The sequence below is a fragment of the Pseudophryne corroboree genome, chromosome 1 (assembly GCF_028390025.1).
Source record: "Pseudophryne corroboree isolate aPseCor3 chromosome 1, aPseCor3.hap2, whole genome shotgun sequence".
In the NCBI taxonomy this organism is placed as follows: Eukaryota; Metazoa; Chordata; class Amphibia; order Anura; family Myobatrachidae; genus Pseudophryne; species Pseudophryne corroboree.
This window is the reverse complement of record NC_086444.1, coordinates 547,862,875-547,879,737: the sequence shown is the minus strand read 5'-3', so window position 1 is coordinate 547,879,737 and position 16,863 is coordinate 547,862,875. Positions and strand designations below refer to the sequence as shown.

At 43.4% G+C, this 16,863-nt stretch overlaps 1 protein-coding gene across 2 annotated transcripts in view; it reads right to left on the bottom strand.

Annotated features, from left to right (window-relative positions):
• Positions 1–255: 255 nt before the first annotated feature.
• The window catches only part of MOB3B (MOB kinase activator 3B), a 206,954-nt gene continuing 190,346 nt past the window's right edge, over positions 256–16,863 (bottom strand). For both annotated transcript variants that reach the window (XM_063914093.1, XM_063914094.1), the window contains one exon: positions 256–2,901. In XM_063914093.1, the coding sequence (XP_063770163.1) occupies positions 2,872–2,901 (30 nt within the window). In that variant the 3' untranslated portion in view covers positions 256–2,871. The remainder of the gene's footprint in view (positions 2,902–16,863) is intronic.

Genomic DNA, 16,863 nt, shown 5'->3' with positions numbered 1-16,863 from the left:
TGAAAATGGTCTGTAGTGTGGGTTTGTCTTTGCAGGACTTTGGCAGATTATTATTAACCTTTATATAGCGACAGCATTTTACACAACTTTTTACCGAGAATGTTTAATAACTTACATCGCATCAGGCACCTGTAGACCTGTTCCAGACTCATCATAAAGTAACATACTGTATGTCACATTTTGTTGAGTAGCCTACATATAATATAATGCCTTTGCTATGTGACAAGAAGCCAGAGTCATATAGCTACACAGCTGTTTTGTTTATTCAGAAGGCAGATTTATTTTTGTTCTGTTGCCATATGATAGCGCAGCATAGATAATGGTGCTTGGAAGACAATGGTTTAACCTGAGTAGCTATTACAGGAGGCATTCATTATGTCAGCTGTCAGGATACCGACGCCGGAATCCCGACACCCGACTGCATTCCTCTTTGGGTGGTGTTCTATGCCACCACCCGAAGGGGAATACAACCCTGTCACCACTGGTCTAAAGCATGGCGGGCGCAGCGAGCCCGCAAAGGTACACGCTGCGCTCACCGCCGGTATCGCGACTGTCGGGATCCCGGCGTCGGTCTCCTGATCGCCGGGATATCATACTGAATCCGCTATTACCGCTCATCTGAACTCTCACTTATTCTTACTATACACACATATTAATATACAGTTAAAATGTATTAGCAATGTTTTGTGCATGTTGCACTATTTCAGAGCCTGCTACCACTTGTTCTGGTAAAATACAAAGTGAATGTAGAAGCTACATATCAATACATTTCTGACATACCATGACGGTCTTAAGCGGGCCATACATTAGAGATGTGTGGAAACTCCCGTGTTGTGGTTTTATCTCTAATTCATCATCATGTTTTGGTTTTGCCAAAACTACCCTTAAGTATTTTGGTTTGGATTCGGGTTTTTGTTTTGGTTAAAAATCAATGAAAAAAATTGATAATCATTGATAAAAAAAATCGATAAAAACATCCAAAAATCATGTAATTTTTGCAATTTAAAATCTGAATTCTGAACAGCAGGAAGACCCGACCTGAGTCCCCTCAGGAGATCGGGACCAGGTTTTGGTTCATATCCACAAAATTCAAGTGGATTAGGATTTCTGGAGAACTAATTCGCACATCTCTACCAGCAATTTTCTGATTCCCCGATGTTGATCCAATCCAATGATCGGCAGACTCCGATGATTTGCGATTTCTCGGAGAATAAGCATAAACTGACATGTCAAAAATCCCCCATCTCGCAGATTCCAATCATTTTTTGGGTCAGAACCAGCGAATTAAGGATTTCCAACATGTCGGATTTTGTTTATGACCTGACTCAGGTATGAGCAGAAGTAGTAATTGCCCTGATAGATGCCTAATGTACAGATGTGTCCTCATACATCTTGTGGGAAATACCTGCTGACAGGTCCCATGCAACTCTGTTAACATTGTGCATCTTTTTTGGCTAAATGCGTCTCATTCGCATCCCTATATAACTAAGACGCACAAGCAGACTCTGTTGATTAAAATGATATGCGGCATGCCTATATTCCTATATTCTGTGTGTGACCGCTGCTATATCTGTACACAAAATACTATATTACACATAATATAGGCATGCTGCATATCATTTTAATCAGCATTTTAATCGCATTATTTTGCAAATAAGACACATTTTAATGAAAAAAATCGCACAAAAATATGCTCTGCGTTACCAAGTCATGCCACTGCACGGCGTGACTAGAGGGGCTGTTTAACGGGCCAGTAGGCTAGATGTAAGTGGACACATTGGTATGGGCCCCATAAGTTATATCATTGCTCAAATTCACAAATAAAACCCTAAAGCTGGCAAAGGATATAAATGTATGTCTAATAATGGGAACTGCCAGATAAAATGTAATTCCATGACTATTCTGATGGTGGGGGAAGGTAATGCTGGTGCACAGGGTTACTTTCTAATAGATCTCTAATAGAGAGAATATTAGTTGGGCTAAGGTGCACATGCTATCCATAAACCCTAGCTTGAGGGGTATGACACACCTTAAAATTGACAAGACATGACAAACAGTGATGGCTCCTTATCAGAACACGTATTTGCCCAGCCACATGTGTGACTTAACAAATAGAATCATTACTGCATTTGGCAGAATATTTCCAACTGTATTGCCAGTGGATTGGACACACAACTAATACCAGTTAGCTACAGGAAAATAATACTATGCAGTCAAACCTGATATGTGCCTATTTCATAGCCCAAAACACCAATATTATTTGGTCCCATCTATTTTATATTTGGCCCCTCTTTATTTTACCTTATATTACAATTTGTTTTTCTGTCTCCATCATACATCAATTAACTTCCCACCTGTAGGGGCACATGTTATACTGTACAAAGTCACGAATCTGAGTATGTGCATGTGGATTTACATAAACAGTCAACCAAAAGTAATGTGATGATATCAAGTACAAGGTGCAGTGAAAAAGAAGCTCTGTAGAAAATATAGAGGACAATTTTGATTTAGCATTAGTACAAATCAGTCACTTAAAAAATATAAGAGTATCTGACAAAAAGCTGAATCCAGTGATGCTATGCAGAAACGTATTAGGACTGTTTATCTCTTTGAATGTGTCTTAATACAATATGCGTCTTAATACAATATGCCATAAAGAGACTTGCGCTTGGCTCATCTCCAGTTACACTCTCCTCAGGATTGTGCTAGCAGCAATGTCAGAGCCTGGGCAAGAACAGATCCCAAACACAAAGAAACTGTCCGCTTAAGGGTCCAGGTGGTTAGTCACACACATTCATGTCTTCTCCATGGGTAAAACGGACATGACCAGAAAGATATTGCTGTTGCCTTTGATCTTCAGGGTGCATTCCTTCACTGACACATTCGTGTTGTCATCTCTTTCTGAAAAAGTGGTGAGAAGAAATGCACTCAATTATTGTAAGCACCATAACAATGTTAGGGCCCTATTTAAAATACACCAATACACCTTATGTATATATCTATCTATATATATATATATATATATATATATTGTTATAGATAAATAACAAAAAGTGTCTCTAATAATAATACAACGGTCCCGCTACCCGAATAGATATGGTAGTGGTAATAAACGGCACTCAGGAATACAAATACGGTCCGTATTTTCAGCTGAACAGGTTATATTCCTGAGTGCCGTTTATTACCACTACTATATATATATATATATATATATATATATAAAGACTTGTGGATCTGTGCATCAGTAACTGAATAGTATTTTCTGAAGAACAAAACTGCACATTCAAAATATTATCACATTATCTTTCCAGTGTCCTCCCCAGACATTTTTTCTTGCCGGGCGGCATTATGCAGAATGCACGGGAGAGGTATGGCTGTGTGCGAACCAGGAAGGTGGGGGGGGGGGGGGGGGGGGGGGCGGAGTGAACCCTAACACAGCATGTAAGCAGCAGTCCATCGTGCACTCTTCCTTCCTCTCATCCAGCAAGTCACTTACTGTTGGGGGTGAAGGCTGCCGTGCTTGCCTATAGTGGTTGAGGTGAAGGAGACGGCCAGCATCCCCCTTCCATTGTGAACAGCTCTGACAGGGTGGACCAGGGTCAAGGTGGAGGGGGCAGTTGTTCTCCTTCTGGCAGGGCAGCGCTGAACAGTTTGCTGCACTGCGGCACAGTGCTGTGCGACTTATGGCCACATAACTGCAGGGCAGCAGGGAATTTTGGAAGGTAGACTGCCTGAGAAATATAGCTTGAGGAGAACAGTCTTTCTATTAATATTTTTCAGGTATAGCTCTCTTATAATTCATTAACTGCTATAGTAATTACTAATGTGGTATAGATGTGTTTTTTTTTATATATTTAGTTCACTTATTTTTTTTTTAATTATTATTATTATTAATAATTCTGTGCTACTAACTGCTGGAAATGGTGCATCTTGGAACAATTTAGTATTTTAATCAGGACTATGTTGCAGGACAGTCCCCATAGTGAGTAGCAATCATCTTCATTAGTGCTAGAATCCTAAGAAAAGTCATTTTGAGCTACTTGAATTTAATACCAAAGATCTGCACTGAGCTGTAGATGAAGAAACTTTACAATGACCTATGATAATATGTTTTGTTTGGGATTTTTTCTGGAGTTTTGTAATGCATTCTCAAGAACAGCCACAAGGTGGAAACACGTGAACAATATATTTGCCATCCTACAGGTAATACTGGAACAACGTTGTTTAACATCTGTTTTATAGTATTGCAAAATCTGTTATTTAAAACATTTTTAAAAGATAATTTTGGTAACAAAAACATAAGTAATTTAAGTACAAAATTAAGGCGTCTGCTGTTTTGAAAGCAGGACATCCATATGACATCTAGTTTGCTCAGGTTATAAAATTCACCCCATAACTCTTTTCAAACCCCAGTAAGGAAAATCGGTTATAGCCACCCACTCCCAGTTGTCCTGTAACACCTTTGTGGATGCGCACAGAATATGTATGACAGTAGGCTGAGAAAATCCACAAGCTATAGAATACTTTATACATAGAACAGATGGAAAAAAAAGGCGGATGATGTTAAAAAGAGAAATACAGTATCTGTGCCTGAAACATCTAGTTTGGTGGCACACCGTTCATGCACCTGTAGACCGCTATTACATTTATATCCCTTTTCATAATAACAATTTCATGTCTAATCTGTAATATGTTGAAATTAAAAATCTTCAATGTATGTTAGTCTTCGATAAAAAAAGATTATTGTCCAAGTAGTCTCCAGTTGCGACACAAACTGACAAATGTTTTGCTTGTTCTCAGGTGTATGACAGAATTACTGTACTGCATCAGACATACACATTTGGGCAACTAAGTTTTAAGAGGGTTTTTTTCACATAAAAGTATTTTAATAAGTGCCCCAGCCCTGAAATCCCAATATTTATTCAGTTTCTAAACATCCTGGTACTTTTAGTGGTCAGCCATGGGCAAGAAGAGGTACCAGATACCAGAGGATGTTCAGCAGGGTCCCAGAGGTACAGTTTGTAAGTAATTCCAGTATGTAAGGGTTCCAGAGGAGTCCAGCGGGAGTGAACCCCAGCAAAGTACACAAGGGGTAATAATTTCATGTAGAAAACTCCTTCAATGTTTAAATAATGATGCTGTAATTGTGAATATCCATTATTGAGTGTTATGTAAGTCTTCCACATCACTCATTACGTTAGACCATAAACTTTATAATGCATAATGGATATATATTAGAATGACTTTGAAATAGCTTCATAAGTCTTTTTTTCAGGCTGAGAGGCGCTTCATGTCTCTTGATTTAAGACTGCTTTATGCATTAATGTAAGCCAGAAAGGGATAGACAGCAATTGTATGTGTAAATCACAGCACCAAGCTTAACTCCAAAAGCGTGTCTGACAGCCAACAGGTTACAGGAATCGTGTGGTTTAGTAAATCAGTTTGGTTTTGGACAAGTGCCACTTTCTCACTGTTAATCTTTTCAAATGATTTAAGTAGTATGCTAAACATATGACTGAAGTCATCACACCTCAGTGCTGTTTGATATTCCAAAATGTATCTCTGGGGAAATTGATAGAGACACAAAGCAAGTGAGGAGATAGCTGTAAATTATTAAACTATGTGGTTTTATTTATTGTAACAATTCATATTCATAGCAGAAAATGTTGTACCCATATAAAGAATGAAACATTACATAGCACTGCCCTCTTGACTATGTACAAATCTGTTTAGGCCCATGCTAAAAATATATCAGTAACAAGCAAACTTTAAGAAACCTGACATTTGCTGTAATATTGTAAATTTATATCTACATCTAGCTAGAGCCATCTATATATTAGCACCAAAACCCAGCACTTACACTAAAGTCATACTTAATGACATGATGTCTGCCAGGGCCAGATTAAGGCTGGTGGGGGCCCAGGTGCAATGAAGTTGTGGGGGCTTCAAGTTAAATTGTTTCCCATAACCCCCCACCTGTGACACACACTCAAGAATGTTCAGCAGCAGCTGCCGAGTTAGGTCCAGCGCCAGCAGTTCACACACCTGACCCTTCACGGAGCTGCAGACGCCGAGGTAAAATCAGCGCCGCCGCCGAATCATCACGCGCTGCGGGATCAGGCATACTGTCTCACCATCCTACGAGACTTGCTGACTATGGACGACCTCGGCGACGGCACAACTAGGCTGCCAATGGAGTAAATCTCCACTTAAACATTGCTCTGTGTGGGAGCTCCTAATGTATGGGGACCCCGGGATGTCGCCCCTACCTTAATCTGGCCCTGATGCCTTCCCAAAGACATTTCTTAGCCATAATGAATGAATATTACTTTGGGATTGGTAATGGTTTCTTAGTTCTGATTTTTAAAGATGATGAGTGTATACTGTTTATAACTTTACTAGTTACCAGCCTGTCAAAATAAAACAACATAACAGTAATGTCAGCACCGGCGGTTGTGTGCGCCCAAACCAAGCAGCACTTGATTTGCTCCGTCGGACGCCATCTAGTGGCCACAAAACACCTGAATTCCCCCCATAGAGGTAAGGAGTAGTGTTAGCCTTTTATTATATAGGATATTACCATCAAGCCTGTTTTTATTAGTGTGCACCAAAACTGAGATAATGAGATATTTGTCTGTCTATCTATCTATCTATCTATCTATCTATCTATCTATCTATCTATCTATCTAATATATAAATATTGTCAGTGTACTAAAAAGCTATATACCTATTTACCTTTCTAACTATCTGTATGCCTGTGTGTAAACCACCATTGCCATACTTTACATCTGTATAACCAGGGGCGGTTTGGCTGATTTTACATAGTAACAAATGTAACCGTTCATATCAGTCTCTACCCCAATGGAGCTTACAGTATAAATTCTCTAGCACAGTGGTTACGAAAATGTGTGCTGTGGCACTCTAGGGTGTCTCGTAGAGATGAGCGCCTGAAATTTTTCGGGTTTTGTGTTTTGGTTTTGGGTTCGGTTCCGCGGCCGTGTTTTGGGTTCGAACGCGTTTTGGCAAAACCTCACCGAATTATTTTTGTCGGATTCGGGTGTGTTTTGGATTCGGGTGTTTTTTTCCAAAAACACTAAAAAACAGCTTAAATCATAGAATTTGGGGGTCATTTTGATCCCAAAGTATTATTAACCTCAAAAACCATAATTTACACTCATTTTCAGTCTATTCTGAATACCTCACACCTCACAATATTATTTTTAGTCCTAAAATTTGCACCGAGGTCGCTGTGTGAGTAAGATAAGCGACCCTAGTGGCCGACACAAACACCGGGCCCATCTAGGAGTGGCACTGCAGTGTCACGCAGGATGTCCCTTCCAAAAAACCCTCCCCAAACAGCACATGACGCAAAGAAAAAAAGAGGCGCAATGAGGTAGCTGTGTGAGTAAGATTAGCGACCCTAGTGGCCGACACAAACACCGGGCCCATCTAGGAGTGGCACTGCAGTGTCACGCAGGATGGCCCTTCCAAAAAACCCTCCCCAAACAGCACATGACGCAAAGAAAAAAAGAGGCGCAATGAGGTAGCTGACTGTGTGAGTAAGATTAGCGACCCTAGTGGCCGACACAAACACCGGGCACATCTAGGAGTGGCACTGCAGTGTCACGCAGGATGTCCCTTCCAAAAAACCCTCCCCAAACAGCACATGACGCAAAGAAAAAAAGAGGCGCAATGAGGTAGCTGTGTGAGTAAGATTAGCGACCCTAGTGGCCGACACAAACACCGGGCCCATCTAGGAGTGGCACTGCAGTGTCACGCAGGATGTCCCTTCCAAAAAACCCTCCCCAATCAGCACATGATGCAAAGAAAAAGAAAAGAAAAAAGAGGTGCAAGATGGAATTATCCTTGGGCCCTCCCACCCACCCTTATGTTGTATAAACAAAACAGGACATGCACACTTTAACCAACCCATCATTTCAGTGACAGGGTCTGCCACACGACTGTGACTGATATGACGGGTTGGTTTGGACCCCCCCCAAAAAAGAAGCAATTAATCTCTCCTTGCACAAACTGGCTCTACAGAGGCAAGATGTCCACCTCATCTTCACCCTCCGATATATCACCGTGTACATCCCCCTCCTCACAGATTATCAATTCGTCCCCACTGGAATCCACCATCTCAGCTCCCTGTGTACTTTGTGGAGGCAATTGCTGCTGGTCAATGTCTCCGCGGAGGAATTGATTATAATTCATTTTAATGAACATCATCTTCTCCACATTTTCTGGATGTAACCTCGTACGCCGATTGCTGACAAGGTGAGCGGCGGCACTAAACACTCTTTCGGAGTACACACTTGTGGGAGGGCAACTTAGGTAGAATAAAGCCAGTTTGTGCAAGGGCCTCCAAATTGCCTCTTTTTCCTGCCAGTATAAGTACGGACTGTGTGACGTGCCTACTTGGATGCGGTCACTCATATAATCCTCCACCATTCTATCAATGTTGAGAGAATCATATGCAGTGACAGTAGACGACATGTCCGTAATCGTTGTCAGGTCCTTCAGTCCGGACCAGATGTCAGCATCAGCAGTCGCTCCAGACTGCCCTGCATCACCGCCAGCGGGTGGGCTCGGAATTCTTAGCCTTTTCCTCGCACCCCCAGTTGCGGGAGAATGTGAAGGAGGAGATGTTGACAGGTCGCGTTCCGCTTGACTTGACAATTTTGTCACCAGCAGGTCTTTCAACCCCAGCAGACCTGTGTCTGCCGGAAAGAGAGATCCAAGGTAGGCTTTAAATCTAGGATCGAGCACGGTGGCCAAAATGTAGTGCTCTGATTTCAACAGATTGACCACCCGTGAATCCTTGTTAAGCGAATTAAGGGCTGCATCCACAAGTCCCACATGCCTAGCGGAATCGCTCCGTGTTAGCTCCTCCTTCAATGCCTCCAGCTTCTTCTGCAAAAGCCTGATGAGGGGAATGACCTGACTCAGGCTGGCAGTGTCTGAACTGACTTCACGTGTGGCAAGTTCAAAGGGCATCAGAACCTTGCACAACGTTGAAATCATTCTCCACTGCACTTGAGACAGGTGCATTCCACCTACTATATCGTGCTCAATTGTATAGGCTTGAATGGCCTTTTGCTGCTCCTCCAACCTCTGAAGCATATAGAGGGTTGAATTCCACCTCGTTACCACTTCTTGCTTCAGATGATGGCAGGGCAGGTTCAGTAGTTTTTGGTGGTGCTCCAGTTTTCTGTACGTGGTGCCTGTACGCCGAAAGTGTCCCGCAATTCTTCTGGCCACCGACAGCATCTCTTGCACGCCCCTGTCGTTTTTTAAAAAATTCTGCACCACCAAATTCAAGGTATGTGCAAAACATGGGACGTGCTGGAATTGGCCCAGATTTAATGCACACACAATATTGCTGGCGTTGTCCGATGCCACAAATCCACAGGAGAGTCCAATTGGGGTAAGCCATTCCGCGATGATCTTCCTCAGTTGCCGTAAGAGGTTTTCAGCTGTGTGCGTATTCTGGAAAGCGGTGATACAAAGCGTAGCCTGCCTAGGAAAGAGTTGGCGTTTGCGAGATGCTGCTACTGGTGCCGCCGCTGCTGTTCTTGCGGCGGGAGTCCATACATCTACCCAGTGGGCTGTCACAGTCATATAGTCCTGACCCTGCCCTGCTCCACTTGTCCACATGTCCGTGGTTAAGTGGACATTGGGTACAGCTGCATTTTTTAGGACACTGGTGACTCTTTTTCTGAGGTCTGTGTACATTTTCGGTATCGCCTGCCTAGAGAAATGGAACCTAGATGGTATTTGGTACCGGGGACACAGTACCTCCAACAAGTCTCTAGTTGGCTCTGCAGTAATGATGGATACCGGAACCACGTTTCTCACCACCCAGGATGCCAAGGCCTCAGTTATCCGCTTTGCAGTAGGATGACTGCTGTGATATTTCATCTTCCTCGCAAAGGACTGTTGAACAGTCAATTGCTTACTGGAAGTAGTACAAGTGGGCTTACGACTTCCCCTCTGGGATGACCATCGACTCCCAGCGGCAACAACAGCAGCGCCAGCAGCAGTAGGCGTTACACGCAAGGATGCATCGGAGGAATCCCAGGCAGGAGAGGACTCGTCAGACTTGCCAGTGACATGGCCTGCAGGACTATTGGCATTCCTGGGGAAGGAGGAAATTGACACTGAGGGAGTTGGTGGGGTGGTTTGCGTGAGCTTGGTTACAAGAGGAAGGGATTTACTGGTCAGTGGACTGCTTCCGCTGTCACCCAAAGTTTTTGAACTTGTCACTGACTTATTATGAATGCGCTGCAGGTGACGTATAAGGGAGGATGTTCCGAGGTGGTTAACGTCCTTACCCCTACTTATTACAGCTTGACAAAGGGAACACACGGCTTGACACCTGTTGTCCGCATTTCTGGTGAAATACCTCCACACCGAAGAGCTGATTTTTTTGGTATTTTCACCTGGCATGTCAACGGCCATATTCCTCCCACGGACAACAGGTGTCTCCCCGGGTGCCTGACTTAAACAAACCACCTCACCATCAGAATCCTTCTGGTCAATTTCCTCCCCAGCGCCAGCAACACCCATATCCTCCTCATCCTGGTGTACTTCAACACTGACATCTTCAATCTGACTATCAGGAACTGGACTGCGGGTGCTCCTTCCAGCACTTGCAGGGGGCATGCAAATAGTGGAAGGCGCATGCTCTTCACGTCCAGTGTTGGGAAGGTCAGGCATCGCAAACGACACAATTGGACTCTCCTTGTGGATTTGGGATTTCAAAGAACGCACAGTTCTTTGCGGTGCTTTTGCCAGCTTGAGTCTTTTCAGTTTTCTAGCGAGAGGCTGAGTGCTTCCATCCTCATGTGAAGCTGAACCACTAGCCATGAACATAGGCCAGGGCCTCAGCCGTTCCTTGCCACTCCGTGTGGTAAATGGCATATTGGCAAGTTTACGCTTCTCCTCCGACAATTTTATTTTAGGTTTTGGAGTCCTTTTTTTTCTGATATTTGGTGTTTTGGATTTGACATGCTCTGTACTATGACATTGGGCATCGGCCTTGGCAGACGACGTTGCTGGCATTTCATCGTCTCGGCCATGACTAGTGGCAGCAGCTTCAGCACGAGGTGGAAGTGGATCTTGATCTTTCCCTAATTTTGGAACCTCAACTTTTTTGTTCTCCATATTTTATAGGCAGAACTAAAAGGCACCTCAGGTAAACAATGGAGATGGATGGATTGGATACTAGTATACAATTATGGACGGACTGCCACGGTTAGGTGGTATAAAAAAACCACGGTTAGGTGGTATATATTGTAATACAATTATGGATGGACGGACTGCCTGCCGAGTGCCGACACAGAGGTAGCCACAGCCGTGAACTACCGCACTGTACACTGGTTGATAAAGAGATAGTAGTATACTCGTAACAACTAGTATGACTGACTATGACGGTATAAAGAATGAAAAAAAAACCACGGTTAGGTGGTATATATTGTAATACAATTATGGATGGACGGACTGCCTGCCGAGTTCCGACACAGAGGTAGCCACAGCCGTGAACTACCGCACTGTACACTGGTTGATAAAGAGATAGTAGTATACTCGTAACAACTAGTATGACTGACTATGACGGTATAAAGAATGGAAAAAAAACCACGGTTAGGTGGTATATATTATAATACAATTATGGATGGACGGACTGCCTGCCGACTGCCGACACAGAGGTAGCCACAGCCGTGAACTACCGCACTGTACACTGGTTGATAAAGAGATAGTAGTATACTCGTAACAACTAGTATGACACTATGACGGTATAAAGAATGAAAAAAAAACCACGGTTAGGTGGTATATATTATAATACAATTATGGATGGACGGACTGCCTGCCGAGTGCCGACACAGAGGTAGCCACAGCCGTGAACTACCGCACTGTACACTGGTTGATAAAGAGATAGTAGTATACTCGTAACAACTAGTATGACTGACTATGACGGTATAAAGAATGAAAAAAAAACCACGGTTAGGTGGTATATATTATAAGACAATTATGGATGGACGGACTGCCTGCCGACTGCCGACACAGAGGTAGCCACAGCCGTGAACTACCGCACTGTACACTGGTTGATAAAGAGATAGTAGTATACTCGTAACAACTAGTATGACACTATGACGGTATAAAGAATGAAAAAAAAACCACGGTTAGGTGGTATATATTATAATACAATTATGGATGGACGGACTGCCTGCCGACTGCCGACACAGAGGTAGCCACAGCCGTGAACTACCGCACTGTACACTGGTTGATAAAGAGATAGTAGTATACTCGTAACAACTAGTATGACACTATGACGGTATAAAGAATGAAAAAAAAACCACGGTTAGGTGGTATATATTATAATACAATTATGGATGGACGGACTGCCTGCCGAGTGCCGACACAGAGGTAGCCACAGCCGTGAACTACCGCACTGTACACTGGTTGATAAAGAGATAGTAGTATACTCGTAACAACTAGTATGACACTATGACGGTATAAAGAATGAAAAAAAAACCACGGTTAGGTGGTATATATTATAATACAATTATGGATGGACGGACTGCCTGCCGACTGCCGACACAGAGGTAGCCACAGCCGTGAACTACCGCACTGTACACTGGTTGATAAAGAGATAGTAGTATACTCGTAACAACTAGTATGACACTATGACGGTATAAAGAATGAAAAAAAAACCACGGTTAGGTGGTATATATTATAATAATACAATTATGGATGGACGGACTGCCTGCCGACTGCCGACACAGAGGTAGCCACAGCCGTGAACTACCGCACTGTACACTGGTTGATAAAGAGATAGTAGTATACTCGTAACAACTAGTATGACTATGACGACGGTATAAAGAAAGAAAAAAAAATACCACGGTTAGGTGGTATATAATTATACAATTATGGATGGACGGACTGCCTGCCGAGTGCCGACTGCCGACACAGAGGTAGCCACAGCCGTGAACTACCGCACTGTACTGTGTCTGCTGCTAATATAGACTGGTTGATAAAGAGATAGTATACAACAATATACTACTATACTGGTGGTCAGGCACTGGTCACCACTAGTCACACTGGCAGTGGCACCCCTGCAGCAAAAGTGTGCACTGTTTAATTTTAAATTAATATAATATTATGTACTCCTGGCTCCTGCTATAACAACCTGCAGTGCTCCCCAGTCTCCCCCACAATTATTATAAGCTTTTATACATTGATGTGCAGCACACTGGGCTGAGCTGAGTGCACACAGACTGAGTCACACTGTGTGGACTGCTGTGTATCGTTTTTTTCAGGCAGAGAACGGATATAGCAGAGAACGGATATATTAAATAAAAGTTAACTTAACAACAACTGCACTGGTCACTGTGGTAAACTCTGTCTGCACAATCTCTCTCTCTCTCTCTCTCTTCTAATCTATTCTAATGGAGAGGACGCCAGCCACGTCCTCTCCCTATCAATCTCAATGCACGTGTGAAAATGGCGGCGACGCGCGGCTCCTTATATAGAATCCGAGTCTCGCGAGAATCCGACAGCGTCATGATGACGTTCGGGCGCGCTCGGGTTAACCGAGCAAGGCGGGAAGATCCGAGTCGCTCGGACCCGTGAAAAAAAAAGTGAAGTTCGTGCGGGTTCGGATTCAAAGAAACCGAACCCGCTCATCTCTAGTGTCTCGGGGAACTTGCAGGGGTGCCTTGGATTGGTGGTTAAGGAACAATTAAAATTAGTTATGGTCAATGTAATAGTCAAAACCAGTGCTGGTGGTTGCCAATCCTAAATATTTGGACAAACAGAAGTGTCCATCTCCACATAACTAAACCTAAGGATGACATATAAACACAATTTACTTAATCTAATATTTTTTTCAAAATTTCTCAATAAGAAAATGTTGGCATAGGGGTGCAGTGAAACAAATTCTGACACTCTAGGGTGCCGTGATTCCAAAAAGGTTGCGAACCATTGCTCTAGCAGAAGAAACAATAAGAGAAGAAATAAACACATTTCTACTAAGTTAGATTTATTATGGTCGTGTAGTCACAGACAACTAGTAAAGTTCACATATTGGTACATATATTTGGTATCATAAAGTTTTGTTAAAAGTTTTAAGACAAGTTTCTGTTTCTCTGTTACAACCTTTACTATATCAAGCACTGATGGTATAGCGCTATGCCTATACGTTATGAGAATGGGATGACTTAGACGCAGATTCCCCTCCATGGTTCAATAATTCCTATCCAGAGCTGTTAAGCTCATCTCTGATAACCTTTGGATAGTGAAAGGGGTTACCTCTCTGGGTCAATTATTTGAGGCGGGGAGGGGGGGGGGGGTTCTTTAAGTCCTTCCAACAAATGTGTACTGATTTTAATATTCCCAATTCTGTATTGTTAGATATCTCCAATTGTGACATGCCATGCAGTCACTGCTTCTTAATTTGGGTGATAGGGGTCATACCTCTGAGGTGTATACCAATTTGAATTCACATATAAAGCCTCATCTTTTGGATTCTCTTAGATTTAAATGGGAGGTGGTTCTGGGAACTGTTTCTGAGGAGCAATGGTTGCAAATATTGAGCTCCTGTTGATTCCTCTGCTCTTTTCAATATTATTTTCCAGTGAATGACACTCGCAAGCGCATAAAGTGTATATGTGTTTAACTGAATTTACAATAATTACTCACAGAAATATGAATACTAATGATGTCACAATGATTGTGTTTATTGTATGTTTGTTGGTTTCTGTAACTGTTACAAAACAGAACATTTTCTAAAAAAAGTTTTAGTAAGAAAAGTACAAGGCAATGTATGAAAGTTCTAAGTAAACTGTCTTTACTGTTTTTATTTTTATCCCTGTTCTTCCTCATTTGTTTTCACAGCTCATCTCCTTGAACTTATTAATGGAGGCTGAGCTGGACAAGCTGCTGGGACAGATAAGGACAGCAGTTACTTATCCTGGGACTTGGGAATTATATGACCTTGAAAGGAGGACACTATGGGGAAAGGGTTGTCAACATAAAGACTTCATTAAATAGGTGTACTTCCACTATAAACATGTTCACTAAGATACACGGAAACAGTAAAAGAGATGAGATAATGGGGGGAATTTTATTCCTGGCAAAGGGGGTGAATTGCTATTGCTGCAGTGTTTAAATGCCGGCAACGGCAGCCTGACATGCACACTTAGCCCTGCCAATTCGCACCCCTTTTGCTCAACAATGCTCAACACCCTACAGGATAGCGAACACTTTTGAGCGTGATACCGCCACAGTAAATGCAGTAGGTGTTGTGATTCGGCCAGGCAAATCTGTTCTGCACCAATTGAAGCCCACCCATATGGTCGCAAACAAACCATGTTAAGGATTACATATGGCAGAAAAGATATATTGTCAGTGTCAGACCCGAAAAATGGTGGTACTTGAAACTGCTTTGTTGGATCTTCTGGGGGGATGCGTTTATGTGGCCGGAATCCCAGCACCACTCAGGAGACCGGCGCCGAAACACTGACTGCCTACATCCTAAAGGTAAGTATCGGGGTACGGGTTAGGGCCTGAAGGGGGGAGGGTTAGGCACTGGGGGGAGGGTGGGTTTAGCCATAACTGACACCCCCAAGGGTTAGCTGTAGCCGCCACCCCCGGATGGGTAGGGTAGTGGGGAGGGTTAAAATCCTGTCCTGTGTCGGGATCTTTAGTGTCAGGATGCCACTGCCGATCATGTGACCGCCAGCATCCTGACTGACGGTATTACATTCCGAACCCCTTCTGGGTTACAGTCTTTTTTTAAATGGAAATAAGGGAACATCCTCAGAAAGACGGTAACAATAAAATATATAATGTATGGTAGATAGTAACAGAATCTGTCTGCAGATAAGAACCACTTGACCTACAGTATCTAGTCTGCCCATGTAAACGCACACACACACTAGGGTTCATTTATTTTTATTTTTGCTGGGAGCCAATTAACTTACCAGTATATTAATATTTTTGGAGTGTGGGAGGAAACCGGAGTACCCAGAGGAACCCACGCAAGTACGGGGAGAATATACTAATTCCACACAGTTATGGCCGTGGTAGGAACCGAACAGTAGCGGATCTTGCCACGGGCAAGCAGGACTTTTGCCCGGGGCGCTGCCTTCCGGAGGGCGCCGCACCATGGCAAGATCCGCCACTGCTGTGCCCGCTGTGTCCCCCGTCTGTGCCTCCTGTGAAGGGAACTAGACGCGTAGCGTCTAGTTACCCTTCGTGGAGAGTACCTTTGCTGAACGGTGCGCGATTACGTCATCGCGCACCGCACAGCAAAGGTCCTCTCCACGAAGGGAACTAGATGCTACGCGTCTAGTTTCCCTTCGTGGAGAGGACCTTTTGCTGTGCGGTGCGCGATGACGTAATCGCGGACCGCTTACCATTCAAGCGGCTCTACTAATGTACAGGGGGCGTAACTGACCACGCCCCCTGTATTAAGCCACGCCCCATTTCATGCCCGGGGCGCAGAGCGGGCTTGAACCGGCCCTGGAACCGAACCCATGACCTCAGTGTTGTGAGGCAGTAATGCTACAAATTCTTTACAAATTGGCTTCTGACTTTTGTCATATGGAAATGTATCACTCAGAAATGGTCATCTGCTTGTTCCTGAGTCTAGGCACATAAGGAAATCAGGCTCCGTGGGTGGTTGAAGGTCGATACCAAGTAGGATTCTTAAGTGTTAGTTCCTCTTTCTGATTAATGATGGCAATGTAATGTAATTCATGATCAAGGTGCTTACTGGATGTTCAACAGCAGCCAGTGCATGTTAGGCAGGTGCAAGCTGCAGCTACAAGGAAATTAGGGGCCTAATTCAGACCTGATCGC